The following is a 14,371-nucleotide window of genomic DNA, read 5'->3' as shown; positions in this document are numbered from 1 at the left end:
CCCACCCCAAAACAGCCACGGAGCCGTTCAGCAAAAGGCCTTTATTGGCCCCACAGGGAGGTCTGCCCCCCCATGGCTCACAGGGTGGGCTCAGCCCCCCCAGCCCCTCAGCCCCAGTACCGCAGCCTGGCCCTGCTGTGCCGGGCGCTCTCCTCGGGCTTCGCCGTCGCCATGGCCAGGAGGTTCTCGGGCTCCAGCACAAACATGTTGTACAGGTTCCAGAGCAGCATGGCCACGAGGGGCAGGAAGGTCATGGCAAAGCCGAAGGCGCGGAAGGAGCGTCCGAAGGCGTAGGACAGCCAGTAGGTCAACCTGCGGGGAGGGGGGGGGGTCAGCACTGCTTGGGATGCTGGGCACAATAACAGCTGCTGTGGGAACTGCATGGGGCGAGGAGGAAGCGGCCCTTCCCCGCTGTGGGCCCAACGAGGAGCTGCTATGAGATGGGGAACGGCTTACCGGGAAATGGCAAAGAGCCCCGTCAGGAGGGGGATGAGCTTGAGCAGCTCCTGCTGCAGGTAAGTGGCCAGCACGGCCATGTTGAAGAAGTAGAGGATGAAGAGGTGAATGGACTGGGAGACGAAGGTCTGATGGATCTCCACCTCCCGCTGCAGCTTCCCAAAGGGCTCCAGCGCCGCAGAGCAGAGGCGTGAGATGCCGCTGACCATCATCCCTGTTGGGGAGAGGGGTGAGCTGCTGGGAGGGCGGCTGTGAACAGCTCAGCCCCAGCTCTGCCCGGGTTAAACCCCCCCAGCTCACCCAGCACGATGGGGACGGTGGCGAAGGCAGCGCAGCGCAGCGTGTACAGCAGCCGGGTGCTGATGGTGGGCAGGAGCGGAGCGTCGAAGGGCAGGAAGACGTAGGCGCCATAGATGAGGCAGGGGCTGAGCAGCAGAGCCGCCACCAGCGACGCCACGGCCTTGAGGGCGGCGGGGCTGCAGACCCCGACACAGGGGCAGCGTGAGCCCTCAGCCGGTAGCTTGGCCATGGGGCCCTCAAAGCTCAACGGGCCCCGGTAACATGGGGGGTCAGTAGGGAGGAAGGTCGGCTTTGGGAGGACGCTGCCGGGTCTGTCCCTGGGCAGCACACAGCCCTCCCTGCAGCCCCCCCTGCCCCCCCTTCCCTCATCCTGGGGCTGTGGGCTGGGCTGCTGCTTCTGCTGCTCCTCAGGCTTTTGCTCGATGCAGTGGAGGTCGATGGGCACAAAGACGTGCGCTGCCATCACGGGCAGCCCGGGATCTTCCTCCCCGTCAGCCTCAGTGTGGGGACAGGCCGGATTCCCCCCCTCAGTGTCACCGTGGGCCCCCTCGGGGCTCGAGCGCCGTTTGTTCTCTGTGTGTTCCGGCTGCCCCCGGTGCTGCCGCTGCTCCCACTGCAGGGTGGCATCGGGATCCACACGGGGCTCGTCTGCGGCCGGAGGGTCCTCAGCAGGAGGGGCCGCCTCCCCCAGCTCCAGCAGAGCCACCTCCTCGGGGGGCAGCGCAGGGTCGGCAGCGGCCATGGGATGGGGGGGGGGGCTCAGAGCTGCTCAGTGCAGCCGGGGCTGGGAGCGGCCGTCCCGTATTTCAGGGCACCGGGACGGGATCGGGATCAGGATCAGGCCGCCATCCCTGATGGCTTCACCTGCACAATGAGAACGGGGACAGGCAAAGAGAGGACTGCTGTGGGGTCAGCAATACCCGCTGTGGGGTCAGCAATGCCCACTGTAAGGTCAGCAATACCCACTGTAGGGTCAGCAATACCCACTGTGGGGTCAGCAATACCCACTGTAGGGTCAGCAATACCCACTGTAGGGTCAGCAATACCCACTGTAGGGTCAGCAATACCCACTGTAAGGTCAGCAATACCCACTGTGGGGTCAGCAATACCCACTGTAAGGTCAGCAATACCCGCTGTGGGGTCAGCAATACCCACTGTAGGGTCAGCAATACCCACTGTAAGGTCAGCAATACCCACTGTGGGGTCAGCAATACCCACTGTAAAATCAGCAATACCCGCTGTAGGGTCAGCAATGCCCACTGTAGGGTCAGCAATACCCACTGTAGGGTCAGCAATACCCACTGTAAGGTCAGCAATACCCACTGTGGGGTCAGCAATACCCGCTGTAGGGTCAGCAATGCCCACTGTAGGGTCAGCAATACCCGCTGTAGGGTCAGCAATACCCGCTGTAGGGTCAGCAATACCCACTGTAGGGTCAGCAATACCCACTGTAGGGTCAGCAATACCCACTGTAGGGTCAGCAATACCCACTGTAGGGTCAGCAATACCCGCTGTAAAATCAGCAATACCCGCTGTAAGGTCAGCAATACCCGCTGTGATGGCAGCAATGGCAATGCCCGCTGTGGGGTCCCGATCTCCGGGTCCCGCTCCGGGCTCGTACCGGCCGTTCCTCTCCCCGTTGCTGTCCCCATGGGGCGGCCACGGCGGCACGAAGCGGCGTCGGGCCCCAACGAGCCCCGACCCCACCCGGAACACGGACACGGGCGGCACGAGACACTTACACGGAGCCGAGCGGGGCCGTGAGGCGGTAATGGCGGTGCTGGCGGCTGATTGCTGGCGGTGCTGTCGGTGCTGGCGGTGCTGTCGGTGCAGGCCGCGTCCTGCCCGTGTCCCGCCGGTCGCTCGTTGCTCACAGTCCCGACCCGTTCCACAGGTGCGGGCGGGGCGGGGCGGCCTCACCCCGCGGGGCCGGGACACGGGGCGGAGCTCGGGGCTCATCGCTCAGCGCTCATCGCTCAGCCCGATGGACGGACGCGCTGCGAGGCCCAAAGCGGCGCCTCCCGGCTCCCGGCACGAGGCGCCCCGCGGCCAAACGGAACGGCCGCCCGGTGCTTAAAGGCCGCGTCCGTAACGGCCGGAGGAGCGACACCGCCACCGCCGCCATGTTTGTTTGCCGTCACCGAACTCTCGCGAGATGACGCCCCGCGCGCCGCCATGTTGCCAGCACTAAGTGATGGCGCGGGACGAGCGAAGCTCTCGCGAGGCGGCGCCGCGGGCGCCATGTTTGTCCGGCGCTCCCCGTAATCTCGCGAGAGCTCGGCGGGGCAGGGGGCAGCGGCGCAGCCCTGGCGGCCGAGCGGGGCCGGCCGCTGCCGTTGGCGGCCATGGCGGCGGGAGGGCAGAGCTGAGGGCGGGGGGCAGCGACGGGAACAGGCCCCGGCGGGAGCCATGAGCCAGGGAGGGACCGGCAGCGAGAGCGGGGAGCCCGAGGCCAAAGTGCTGCACACCAAGAGGCTGTACCGGTGAGGGGGGGCAAGGAACGGAGGGGGGGGTGGAAAAGGGGGGGATTTGAGGGGGGTGGGGGGGAAAGGAGCAGGAGATTGGGGGGGGGTGAGGGGGGGTTAGAGATGGGGGTAATGAAGGAGGATTTGGGGGCTGGGAGAAAGGGGGGGGATGGGGATGGGGGGGGGGGGTTAGGGGAGGTGGGGGGGATTTAAGGGCCATTCAGGGTGAAGGTAATGGGGGGAATGAGGGGAGATGAGGGGTGGGAGGGGGATGGAGGAGATGGGGGGGTCGTTCAGATGGGGAGATTGGGGTGATGGAGAACGAATGGGAGCTGAACTTAAGATCTGTGGGTCTGGGGGAGGAGGTGAGGAGTGGAGGGGATCATGGGGGGTGATGGGGGTGTAGGAAAAGGGGGGGTGGGATCGTAGGGAGGGAGGTGGAGGGATGAAGGGATGAAGGGGAAGGAGGAAGGGGCTGTTCCCTGGGTGCAGGCAGCACCTGGTCGCTTCATGGCCTACGTGTGAGTGGTACTGGAGCATCCAAGTGCTGGGGGTGGGATGAGCAGGTGGGCTCAGGGATTCCAGGCCTGGGTTAATAACGGCAGCGATGTGCCGTGCTGATGGTGCTGATGGTGCTGATGGAGCTGTGTGTGCATTGAAGGGCCGTGGTGGAGGCCGTGCATCGCCTGGATCTCATCCTCGGCAACAAGGCAGCGTACCAGGAGGTGTTCAAACCTGAGAACATCAGCCTGAGGAACAAGTAGGTTGAGCACAGAGCGAGGGGGGGGCTCCATGTGGGGTGGGCTCCGTGTGGGGCTGCTGATCCTGAATGCATTCTGTGCTGTGTGCCAGGCTGCGGGAGCTGTGTGTGAAGCTGATGTTTCTGCATCCCGTGGATTATGGCAGAAAAGCAGAAGAGCTGCTCTGGAGGAAGGTTTACTATGAAGTCATCCAACTCATCAAGACGAATAAGAAGGCAGGTATCGCGGTGTGGGGGGGGCAGCCCGGCTGGGTTGTGGGTCAGGCTGAGTTCAGAGGTTCCTCTGCTTGGAGATGTGTTGTGTGAGCACCGAGTGCTGCTGGCTGGGAGTGATCTGATGGCGGGGATGCCATCGAGGCTCCAACCAGACACCTCTGCTGTTCATTTCTTACTCTTTGGCACCATCTTTCCTTCTTACAAACACATCAGATGAAGTGCAGCCCAGCAGGGCAGGCACATTGAGGGCTCACAGCCGCGCTGCCCACTGTCTCCCTTCCTCCCATAACGGGTTCCCAGCTGCATTATTGCCTCCACCCCATGACCCCTCCTGGCTTCTCCCTCCTGCAGCACATCCACAGCCGCAGCGCTCTGGAGTGCGCCTACCGCACTCACCTGGTGGCCGGCATCGGCTTCTACCAGCACCTGCTGCTCTACATCCAGTCCCACTACCAGCTGGAGCTGCAGTGCTGCATCGACTGGACGCACGTGACGGACCCGCTCATGGGTGGGTGCTCGTGGGGAGCGTTGTGGGATGGGGGGGTGGTTGGGGTGGGATGGGGGGGCTCTATGACAGTCCATTTCCAGCCCCTGCTGCTGGTGGGGATGATTCCCACTAGCCCAGGCTGCTCACAGCCCCGTCCCACCAACCCTGATACAAAGACTCTGCTCCCGCTGTTGGTGCTGGGGCTGGCAGCTCTTCTCCAAAGGCCTCGTTAGCCATGCTAATGACTGCCGGCCACCAGCAGCACGATCTGAGCGTATCTCTGGTCACCTGTTGTCACACCGGGTGTCTCAGGCAGTGGCGTGGGCCCCTCGTGTGCCATTCCAGCTGCATTTCCCCAGCGCCGTGCATGACTTTGTGTTTCTCCCACCTGTAGGCTGCAAGAAACCCGTGTCTGCATCGGAGAAGGAGATGGAGTGGGCGCAGATGGCGTGTCACCGCTGCCTGGTTTACCTCGGGGATCTGGGTAAGAGAGCGGCTGGTGAGGGAACCCCTGGTGTGCGCTGAGGATGGGCACAGTGCTGGGCTCCCCCTGTTATGTGTAGGATGGGCACAGTGCTGGGCTCCCCCTGTTATGTGTAGGATGGGCACAGTGCTGGGCTCCCCCTGGTGTGCGTAGGATGGGCACAGTGCTGGGCTCCCCCTGTTATGTGTAGGATGGGCACAGTGCTGGGCTCCCCCTGGTGTGTGTAGGATGGGCACAGTGCTGGGCTCCCCCTGTTATGTGTAGGATGGGCACAGTGCTGGGCTCCCCCTGTTATGTGTAGGATGGGCACAGTGCTGGGCTCCCCCTGGGGTGTGTGAGTGTGTCAGGGTGTGAAGGCAGGAAGCAAACATCAAACTGACTAGGAAAGCAGTCAGCCCTTGGAAGCGTGTCACGGTGCAGAGCCTGCGAGCTCCCGGGAGCTGCTTGGCACTGCAGTGCTCAGATCAGCCTGAGAACGTGCTGTGCTGCAAACAAACATGTGGGGGTGGGAAGGGCTGGAGGGAGGGGAGCGTGCTCAGCTCAGGGCTGTGATTCCAGTGGGGCTCTGCAGGGTGCGGAGCAGCGTCCCGTCCTGTCTGTGCCCCAGGGGTTGGTGTGAACCTGCTGGGTGTTGGGCTCCTCTCTGGAAGGGAAGGAGGGGATGGGGAGGGCAGGAGGGGAAGGTGCAGTGCTGTGCTCCACTCTGAGCCATGAGCTCCTCTCTGAGCCGTGTGCTTTCCTTGCAGCACGCTACCAGAACGAGCTGGCAGGTGTGGACACGGAGCTGCTGGCCGAGCGCTTCTACTACCAGGCGCTGTCTGTGGCGCCGCAGATCGGTGAGTGCACTGTGCTGTCATTGTGCTGTTGGGTCACGTTGATGCCGTTCACCTCCCTCATTGTGCCCCCCATCTGCCTCCCCTTCCCAAACCTTCTCCTGTAGGAGTGACCCCATGGGGAGGTGAGGGCGGGAGGTGGGAGCCCGTCTGACCCCAAAAGCTGTTCTCCTGTTCTCCTGCCCTCCTCTCCTCCCTGTGCTGCCTTGGCAGCGTTCCTGCAGAGCAGTTGGTTCAGGCTGATCCCGGTAAGTGCCCAGCATTGAGCACAGTGAGCAGAGATGGAGCTATTGAGTGCTGATAAGATGATGTCTGTGCCAAGATAACGCAGCGCGACGGAGCCAAGGTTGAGCCGTTATGAATTGAGAGGAAAAGGAATTGTTTGTTCTGCTTTGTTAGGCAGGAAGATGTGAAAGGTGTAAAACAACAAAGGGAAAGGAGTGAGCTGTACAGAGTTTGTAGTGCAGCTTTAGGGCTCTGGGGCAGCTGATGCTGCCAGGTTCCCTGTTGTGTGGGTGGGATCTGGAGGGTTCTGGTTCATTCTACCTCTGTTTTGTGGCAGGAATGCCCTTCAATCAGCTGGGGACGCTGGCTGGGAGCAAGTACTACAACGTGGAGGCCACGTACTGTTACTTACGCTGGTGAGTGTCTGAGGCTGCAGGGCACGAATCTGGAAGGTGTGTAAAAGCTGAAGGCGAAGCTGTGGTGCTGCCTGGAGTGGGGCTGGGAGACGTCAGCAGGAGTTAAGGACCCCGTTGTGTTCACATGGCAGCACTATGTGTCTGACTTTGTGTTCAGCTGTGGAAACACGGGCGGTTTTGTGGCAGTGACCCTCAATACGTTCTGTTTCCCACCCCAGCATTCAGTCTGAAGTGTCTTTTGAAGGCGCCTCCGGGAACCTGAAGCGGCTGTACGACAAAGCAGCCAAAATGTACCAGCAGCTGAAGAAGTGTGAGAGCAGGAAGCTGTCCCCCAGCAGGAAGCGGTAGGAGGGCAGAGCGCAGCCGGGCTCTGACTGAGGGCTGGGAGCTGCTCGGGCTCCCATTTGGTCCTTTCAGTCTCTGTGGTGGGTATCTGCATTGCAGCCTTTTCTTCTCCATCTCTTTTAGCTGCAAAGACATTAAGAGGCTGCTGGTGAGCTTCATGTACCTGCAGAGCCTTCTGCAGCCCAAGAGCAGGTGAGGTTCTGGCAGGTCCCATCTTCTGTCTGTAATTCAGGGATGGAAGGGAGCGTTGCGTGCTGAGCTTTCTGCCCTTGTGTCCAAGCCTCGTTGAGCCCCCCAGGCCTCCTGTTGTCCCTGTGTGTGTGTGTGAAGGTGCTCTGGTTGTTGGTTCAGAGAGGAGGAAATCCTGATCCATCTCACTTCCAGCTCCCTTTGCTGCCTGCAGCGTGTGCTCCATCATTTGCACTGTGAAGGAGGGTCCACGTGTGTTTGCGGCCGGCTCTGGGTGCAGCTGTGCAGGCGTTGCTGGCAGTTTGGCTCAGTCAGTAACGTTGGTTCCTTTTTTCTCCCTTTGAAGCTCTCTGGATTCTGAGCTGACGTCGCTGTGCCAGTCGGTGCTGGAGGATTTCAACCTGTGCTTGTTCTACCTGCCGTCCCCTCCCAACCTGAGCTCGGCGACTGAGGATGAGGAGGAGTATGAGAGCGGCTACTCCTTCCTCCCCGACCTGCTCATCTTCCGCATGGTGATCATCTGCTTCATGAGCGTGCACAGCCTCCGGCGCGCAGGTGAGCGATGCTTTGCTGGGACACCCCAAAAGTGAGTGATGGGGCGGGAGCCGCCTCGGCTGCAGTCTGTTGTGGGGGAGCAGTGGATCCCCTCGGCCTCACCGCGCTGTCCTTGCAGGTTCCAAGCAGTACAGCGCAGCCATTGCTTTCACGCTGGCCCTGTTCTCTCACCTCATCAACCACGTCAACATTCGGCTGCAGGCGGAGCTGGAGGAAGGGGAGAACCCAGTGCCGGCGTTCCGCAGCGATGGCACAGGTCGGTGTGGGCATGTTCTCCCCGTGCCCATGGGGGTGGCCAGGCTTCTCCTGGCCATTGGCGGCAGCAGTGATGGATTCCTCCCCACGTGGCTGCTGCTGTGGGCGATTTGGCTCTCGGGGAAAGCAGGGGAGGAGCTGGGAGATCTGGGTGTGTGTTTGTCCGCATTCAGCTTTGAAGGCAGCAGCACAGCCCGGGCTGCAGGAGCCCCGTGGGAGCCCAGGCTGGCCGAGATCTCCTTCAGAGGGGGATCCCTTCCAGGGTTCTGGGCTGGGGGTGCTGACAGAAGCGGTGGGGAAACCTGCTGTGTGGGAGTGGGAAGGAGCTTCTCTGCGCTTCTCTGACCGTGGCTCTCACTTTCTGTGCCCACAGACGAGCCGGAGCCGCGGGAGCCCCTGAGCTCCATGGAGAAGGAAGGGGAGGCTGAGCTGCCCAACCACCACCCCCGGGAGGAGGAACGGAAACACGACTGCAAGAAAAGCAAGAAATACTCTCGACTTTCCTGCCTGCGCCGCCGCCGGCACCCGCAGAAAGCGGATGAGAGCGACCTGAGCGAGGGCTTCGACTCCGACTCCAGCCAGGGCTCCACCAAAGGCAGCGACGGCTCCGACAGCGGCTCCGAGAAGAGCGACGAGGAAGCGGAGGCAGCTTTCGACGTGGAGACGGACTCGGACATGAACAGCCAGGAGTCGCGCTCTGACCTGGAGGACATGGAGGACGAGCCGGGCAAGGAGGGCAGCGAGCGGGGCCGGAGCGGGGCCAGGGAGGGCCTGAAGAACGGCGTGGATGGCGGCGGGTCGGGGGAGTGCAAGAACACGAGCGGCTCTAAAACAGAGAGTGCGGATCCAGCCGTGAACGGACCCACGTCCCTGAGCGCCAGCGACGCCAGCATCGCCAGCAACCTGCAGGCCATGTCCACGCAGCTCTTCCAGACCAAGCGCTGCTTCCGCTTGGCCCCCACCTTCAGCAACATCCTCCTGCAGCCCAGCACGGAGCCGCCCGCCTTGAAGGGCGGCCTGGACAATAAACCCTGCATCAACGGTGATGTGGAGAAGCCCGGCCTGGCAGAGCAAGGTGAGGACCCACACGTGCTGTGCCAGGAGCTGTGCAGTAGATGGAGCTGTGAGTTCTGTCTCACTGAGCTCCTGCTGCAAAGGAACCAGCCTCAAAGGGAGTGGGGCCGGGTGGCCCTGAGAGGTTCCTTCCAACCCTAAGGGTTCTGTGATGGTTCCATGTCACCTCCAATTCCAGTGCTGCTCTTGTGCTGCGCAGCCTCACTCCTGCAGGGGTTTAATGCTCTTCCCCTCCTTTCCCAGACAACGTGTCTGACTCCGAGGAGAGCGTGTTGAGCACCAAGTCGTGCAGGAACGAGCGTTCCCTGCAGGAGAAGCTGGAGATCGTGAGCAACGAGGGGCTGCTGCTCACTGTCAAGGTGTTCCTGGACTGGCTGAGGACAAACACGGACTTCATCATCATGTGTGCTCAGGTGGGGGCAGCTCTGGGCTTTGAGCCTCAAGAAATGTGCTGAAATTTGTGCTGTTTTAAAGCATTTTGGGTCCTATGGAAGAGCCCGAGTGAGCTGGTTGTGTGTGTGGCTCTTCTGATGTTTCTGTGGCCTTTTGTTCCCACAGAGCTCCCAGAGCCTCTGGAACAGGCTGTCTGTGCTCCTCAACCTGCTGCCTTCTGCTGCCGACCTGCAGGAGTCGGGTATGGAGAAGGGTTAGGGTTGGGGTTAGGGTTAGGGTTGGGGTTGGGGTTAGGGTTGGGTTAGGGTTAGGATTGGGTTAGGGTTAGGCCCTTCCCCCCCACCTTGTCCCCACATGTTGGGGTCTCTGCTGACGTGGTGCTGTGCTCCCTCGTGCCCAGGGCTGGAGCTGTGTAAGGAGGTGAGGGAGGTGCTGAGCGGTGCGGAGCTGCCGGAGCTGCGTGTCAACCTGCTGCTGCCCGAGGACGTGGCCCTGCGGAACCTGCCCCCATTGAGGAACGCACACAGGAGGCTGAACTTCGAGCAGGACCGTCCCATCTTCTCTGCAGTGGAGGAGGTGAGTCGGGCAGATCCCAAAGCTCAGCACAAGCTGAACGTGCCTCAGTGGGTTCCTTCCTACAGAGCAGAGCCCGGGTTGGTTCCAATCTGAGCCTGAGCTCACCCTGCAGCCTAAAGGGAGCCGTGCACGTCCCTGGATGGCTGCGCACACGGTGCTCCCCCTCTGCTCCTCCTGGCAGAGGTTCCCAAGGCAGAGCCCTGCCGTGTTCTCTGCTTCTTTTTGCTGGGGCAAACCACAGACTGCCTGGCTCTTGGCTGGTGCTGGGCTGAGCCCCTTCTGCTTCCAGCAGGGACGTTTCCCCTGAGGTTTCTTTCCCATTTCTGTGCATCTTTGCAGTCCGTCGTTCGGATCTGCTGCATCCGGAGCTTCGGGCACTTTGTCACCCGGCTGCAGGGCAGCATCCTGCAGTTCAACCCGGAGCTGGGGATCTTCATCAGCATCGCGCAGTCGGAGCGGGACAGCGTGGTGCAGCAGGCCCAGGCCCAGTTCCACATGGTGAGCTGCTCCCCCTTCCCACACCGTCCCTCCATGCTGTTATTGTGCCGTCCCTCCATGCTGTTATTGTGCCGTCCCTCCATGCTGTTATTGTGCCGTCCCTCCATGCTGTTATTGTGCCGTCCCTCCATGCTGTTGTTGTGCTGTCCCTCCATGCTGTTGTTGTGCTGTCCCTCCATGCTGTTATTGTGCCGTCCCTCCATGCTGTTGTTGTGCCGTCCCTCCATGCTGTTGTTGTGCCGTCCCTCCATGCTGTTGTTGTGCCGTCCCTCCATGCTGTTGTTGTGCCGTCCCTCCATGCTGTTGTTGTGCCGTCCCTCCATGCTGTTGTTGTGCTGTCCCTCCATGCTGTTGTTGTGCCATCCCTCCATGCTGTTATTGTGCTCACTGGTTGATGGAGCTTCGTTTCCTTGGCCAGGCTGCAGAGGAGGCTCGTCGGAACCGGCTGATGAGGGACATGGCTCAGCTCCGCCTGCAGGTACGGGGGGGTTGGAATGGGGACAGGGGGGCTGTGCTGTCATAGAGATGAGTGCGATGGAGCCAACCATCCCCAGCCCTGCTCTGTGGGGGCTGGAAGGTGAAACCTTTCCATCCTGGCATGGAGGCAGCATCTCTGTGTGCTTTGCAGCTGGAGGTGTCGCAGCTGGAGGGCAGCCTGCAGCAGCCCAAGGCACAGTCCGCCATGTCTCCGTACCTGGTGCTGGACGCGCAGGCGCTTTGCCAGCACCTGGCTGTGGTGAAGCAGCTGGCAGCCAGCGGGAGGTTCATCATCATCATCCCCAGGGCAGGTGGGGAGCTCTGTGTGTGTGTCTGTGTGTGTCTGTGTGTGTGTGTGTGTGTGTGTGTGTGTGTGTGTGTCTGTCTGTGTGTGTTTGTCTGTGTATGTGTGTGTGTGTGTGTGTGTGTCTGTCTGTGTGTCTGGGAGGTGTGGAGCTGTGCACAGGGACGGCCCTAACCCTGCTCTGTGTGTCTGTGTGTCTATGTCCATGTGTGTATGTGTCTATATCTGTCTGTGTGCCCATCCAGTGATCGACAGCTTGGACTTCCTGAAGAAGGAGAACGCCGGCGCCAGGGACGGCATCCGATACCTGGAGGCAGAGTTTAAAAAGGGAAACCGGTGAGGATGGACGTGGTGCCGATGGGGGGAGCAAACTGCAGAGCACCTTTAGATGGAGGCCGGGCTGCTCTGCTGAGCTGCTGGCAGGTTTTGTGCTGTGAGGACACTCAGCAGCTCCCCTGGGTGGTTCATTGGGGGTTTTTGTGGCTGAGTGGGGGCAGAGGAGCCCACGGAGCTGCAGTGGGTGCCGGGTGTCTGTGGGAGCCTTGCTTTGAGCTCAGACACTCTGCTCTCTTAGGTACATTCGATGCCAGAGAGACGTCGGGAAGAGCTTTGAGAGGCACAAACTGAAGAGACAAGACCTGGACGCGTGGTAAGTGAGAGGCAGCAGGGAGCAGTCATAGGATACAGTCATATCCTGTGCACTGGGGGCCATTTGTGCAGGGAACCCACCTCCCCCCATCCAACATTGGTTCCATCTGCGTGGCAGGAACCTCTACAAGATCCTGGACAGCTGCAAGCAGCTGACGGTGTCCCAGAGCAGCGGGGACGACGACACCACGGGGATGGTCACCATCATCACGGGCTTCCAGCTGGAGGACCCCGGCGCGCTCTCAGCTCCCATGCAGGTGGGTCACTGAGCCCCAGTGCTGCCCTGCAGGGCTGTGAGCTGCATGGCTGCCATGGGGGGGGTTGGACGTGTTGTGCAGTCAGTGCTGGGCTCCCCAATGTGGTGCAGCCCCCATGGTGCAGGTGGGAGCCCCTGAGCCATGTCTGGGAGCTTTGGGCCCTTTGCCATCCGGGTGCTGCTTTCTTCCAGGCTGCCATCCAAGCGGCCGCCGGCGCCAGCGTGGAGGTGAAGAACATCCTGGAGTTCTACAAGCAGTGGAAGGAGATGGGCTGATGTTCAGCGGGGCGTCAGGTTGGTGCAGAGCCATAGAAGGGTGGGATGGGTGGGGTCCCGATCTCCCACCCTGATCCCCCCCCGCAGCGTTCAGCCCCGGAGCGCAGAGCGGAGCTGCCGGAGGGGATGGAGAGCAGCGCAGGATCGGCCGCCGCGTCGGCTCCCCACGCCGGGATGGATGGATGGGAGCAGCGGGTGCCTGCGGAAGGATCCGCCGCCTCGTCTCCTTTTTCCTTTTTCGTTTGTTTTTTTCCTTTTTTTTCCCCTCTTTTTGTTGTGGCTGAAATCCTCACCGTGAGGTTTGCTGGGGGGGCCGAGGATCCCGGAGCCGTCCTCGGTTCTGCTGTGAGACCCCACCGCTGGGGGGGGGCAGCTCAGCCCCTCCTCACAGCCCGGCGGGGACTGAACCCAGAGCTCAGAGAGAGGCTGGGGGGGGTTGGGTGGGGGCTCTGCTGTGTGCGGCGCTGGGAGAGCAGCGCCCATAGGAGGCGGCTGGGTGCCCCCGAAGGCCCATCCCCATTGAAGGACCCCCGAGCTCCGGCACAGAACGTCTCCATGAGGGACCCCGCAGCTCCGGGAGCTCGTCCTGCACCGGAGGGACCTCGAGCAGCCCCAGGACGAGCAGCTCCATGTGGGAAGGTCCCTCTGCGGCCCAAGAGGAGAATCTCGGTGATCTCTGCACCTTGAAGGACCCTGATCCCCCATGAAGGACCCTGCACAGCTCCGGAGGGTCCCTGGAGCTCCGTCCTGCCCACACCTGGAGCGCAGCACTGCGACCCACTGCAGCGTCCTGCACAGGAGCCCAGCACTGCATCCAGCTGCAGCGTCCTGCACAGGAGCTGCTCTGCGCCGGGTGAACCGCAGCAGCCGTGCAACGTCCTGCAGCAGCAACTGGGAGCTGCAGCATCAGCCATGAACTGACCTGCAGCAGCCGATGGAGCTCCCTCCCTGTGGGCACAGCCCCGTTACTGCTCAGCTCCCCCCACCCCCCGTCGCTCGGCAGCGTTTGGGCCGTTCCCCCTTTGCAGGTAAAGCCCCATCGAGCGGCTCGTTGATGTGGGTGCAGCTGTTGGGGCTCAGCTCGGAGCGGGGGCTCCCTGTGGCTCCCTGTGGTTCCCCCCTGGGCTCCCTGTGGTTCCCTGTGGGTTCCCTGTTCCCTTTTGCAGCTGCAGAACGTTTTGCTTCCCAGAATGGAGCCCTGTGCTGCTCCGTGCTCCCAGCTGCAGCTCCCAGCTCCATTGCATTGTATTGCACTGTGGGGTCCCGATTCCCCCCCGGTGCTGCATCCCCTGCAGCAGTTTGGGCTCAGACTCGTGCCCTGGCCCCGTCCATATTAACTCTGTGTTGTGCAGATGCGGCTGTTGGGGCCGTGGGTGCTGCCATGAGCTGCGGGGTCACCCCAAAACGTGGGGAGCGGGGCGAGAAATGGGGCGGGAGGGGAGGAGGAAGGGCTGCATTAAGGCTGCATTGAGGCTGCATTAAGGCTGCAATAAGGGCTGCATTAAGGCTGCATTAAGGCTGCAATAAGGGCTGCATTAAGGCTGCAAGTGCTGCTCGGAACGCGCTGTGTGTGTTTTGTGCGCCGGGTCCGTTTCCCTTTGCATTGCGCTGCTGTTCCTCCCCACCATGGGGGGGGAACAAGGGGGGCTGCGGAGCATCCCCCCCCCCAGCTCTGCCTGCGACCCCCCAGCTGCGCCATTAAAGGGGATTCACCCCCTCTGATACTGGGGGGTCTTGGAGCCGTTGGCCCTGCTGACCCTGCGGGGCTGAGCTGCAGAGCTGACACCCCCAGTGCAACACCAGACCCCCCCCCCCGTCCCAATGGGGCCGTAATGAAGCTTAAAGTGCTTCGTTAAGGGACCGTAACCCCCCCCCCCCCCATA

The 14,371-nt window shown here is 61.9% G+C and overlaps 2 protein-coding genes across 5 annotated transcripts; one reads left to right on the top strand and one right to left on the bottom strand.

Moving 5' to 3' along the window:
- Positions 1–26: 26 nt before the first annotated feature.
- TMEM79 (transmembrane protein 79) lies at positions 27–2,906 on the bottom strand. Of its 3 annotated transcripts, none has more exons than XM_085534579.1 (4): positions 2,499–2,643; positions 757–1,655; positions 457–670; positions 27–312 (listed from the first exon to the last, which is right to left on the bottom strand). In XM_085534579.1, the coding sequence occupies exons 2-4, from the start codon at positions 1,496–1,498 to the stop codon at positions 108–110; spliced, it is 1,161 nt and encodes a 386-aa protein (XP_085390705.1). In that variant the 5' UTR covers positions 1,499–1,655; positions 2,499–2,643; the 3' UTR covers positions 27–107. The 3 variants fall into 3 exon arrangements, with proteins under 3 accessions (XP_085390705.1, XP_015739771.2, XP_085390706.1); XM_015884285.3 differs by having other exon boundaries at positions 757–1,620; XM_085534580.1 differs by lacking the exon at positions 757–1,655 and having other exon boundaries at positions 2,499–2,906.
- A 128-nt stretch (positions 2,907–3,034) lies between these two features.
- On the top strand, positions 3,035–14,048 carry SMG5 (SMG5 nonsense mediated mRNA decay factor). 2 transcript variants are annotated; one of them, XM_015884283.3, is made up of 23 exons: positions 3,035–3,239; positions 3,883–3,981; positions 4,074–4,197; positions 4,549–4,705; positions 5,079–5,168; positions 5,915–6,004; positions 6,564–6,642; positions 6,861–6,986; positions 7,111–7,179; positions 7,523–7,731; positions 7,850–7,987; positions 8,360–9,061; positions 9,304–9,473; positions 9,619–9,694; positions 9,854–10,029; positions 10,369–10,527; positions 10,946–11,005; positions 11,156–11,315; positions 11,554–11,644; positions 11,883–11,957; positions 12,075–12,213; positions 12,405–12,506; positions 12,576–14,048. In XM_015884283.3, exons 1-22 carry the CDS (start codon positions 3,166–3,168, stop codon positions 12,486–12,488), a joined length of 3,147 nt encoding a protein of 1,048 aa, XP_015739769.2. In that variant the 5' UTR covers positions 3,035–3,165; the 3' UTR covers positions 12,489–12,506; positions 12,576–14,048. The 2 variants fall into 2 exon arrangements, with proteins under 2 accessions (XP_015739769.2, XP_085390686.1); XM_085534560.1 differs by lacking the exon at positions 3,035–3,239 and having other exon boundaries at positions 3,949–3,981; positions 4,074–4,201.
- The last annotated feature ends 323 nt before the right edge of the window (positions 14,049–14,371 follow it).

The sequence above is a fragment of the Coturnix japonica genome, unplaced genomic scaffold (genome assembly GCF_054131305.1).
Source record: "Coturnix japonica strain WE unplaced genomic scaffold, WE-NBRP24 Scf088, whole genome shotgun sequence".
Lineage (NCBI taxonomy): Eukaryota > Metazoa > Chordata > Aves > Galliformes > Phasianidae > Coturnix > Coturnix japonica.
Note: the sequence above shows the minus strand (reverse complement) of the source record. Positions and strands in the feature narration are given on the sequence as shown.

What these genes read in the sequence shown, in the direction of transcription:
- TMEM79 (XM_085534579.1), bottom strand. Translation starts at nt 1,498, where the DNA reads ATGGCCGCTGCCGACCCTGCGCTGCCCCCCGAGGAGGTGGCTCTGCTG. An exon ending in CACCGTCCCCATCGTGCTGG is followed by an intron (nt 671 to 756) that starts GTGAGCTGGGGG and finishes TCTCCCCAACAG; the next exon opens with GGATGATGGTCAGCGGCATC. An exon ending in GGGCTCTTTGCCATTTCCCG is followed by an intron (nt 313 to 456) that starts GTAAGCCGTTCC and finishes CCCTCCCCGCAG; the next exon opens with GTTGACCTACTGGCTGTCCT.
- SMG5 (XM_015884283.3), top strand. Translation starts at nt 3,166, where the DNA reads ATGAGCCAGGGAGGGACCGGCAGCGAGAGCGGGGAGCCCGAGGCCAAA. An exon ending in AACATCAGCCTGAGGAACAA is followed by an intron (nt 3,982 to 4,073) that starts GTAGGTTGAGCA and finishes GCTGTGTGCCAG; the next exon opens with GCTGCGGGAGCTGTGTGTGA. An exon ending in CCCAGGCCCAGTTCCACATG is followed by an intron (nt 10,528 to 10,945) that starts GTGAGCTGCTCC and finishes TTCCTTGGCCAG; the next exon opens with GCTGCAGAGGAGGCTCGTCG.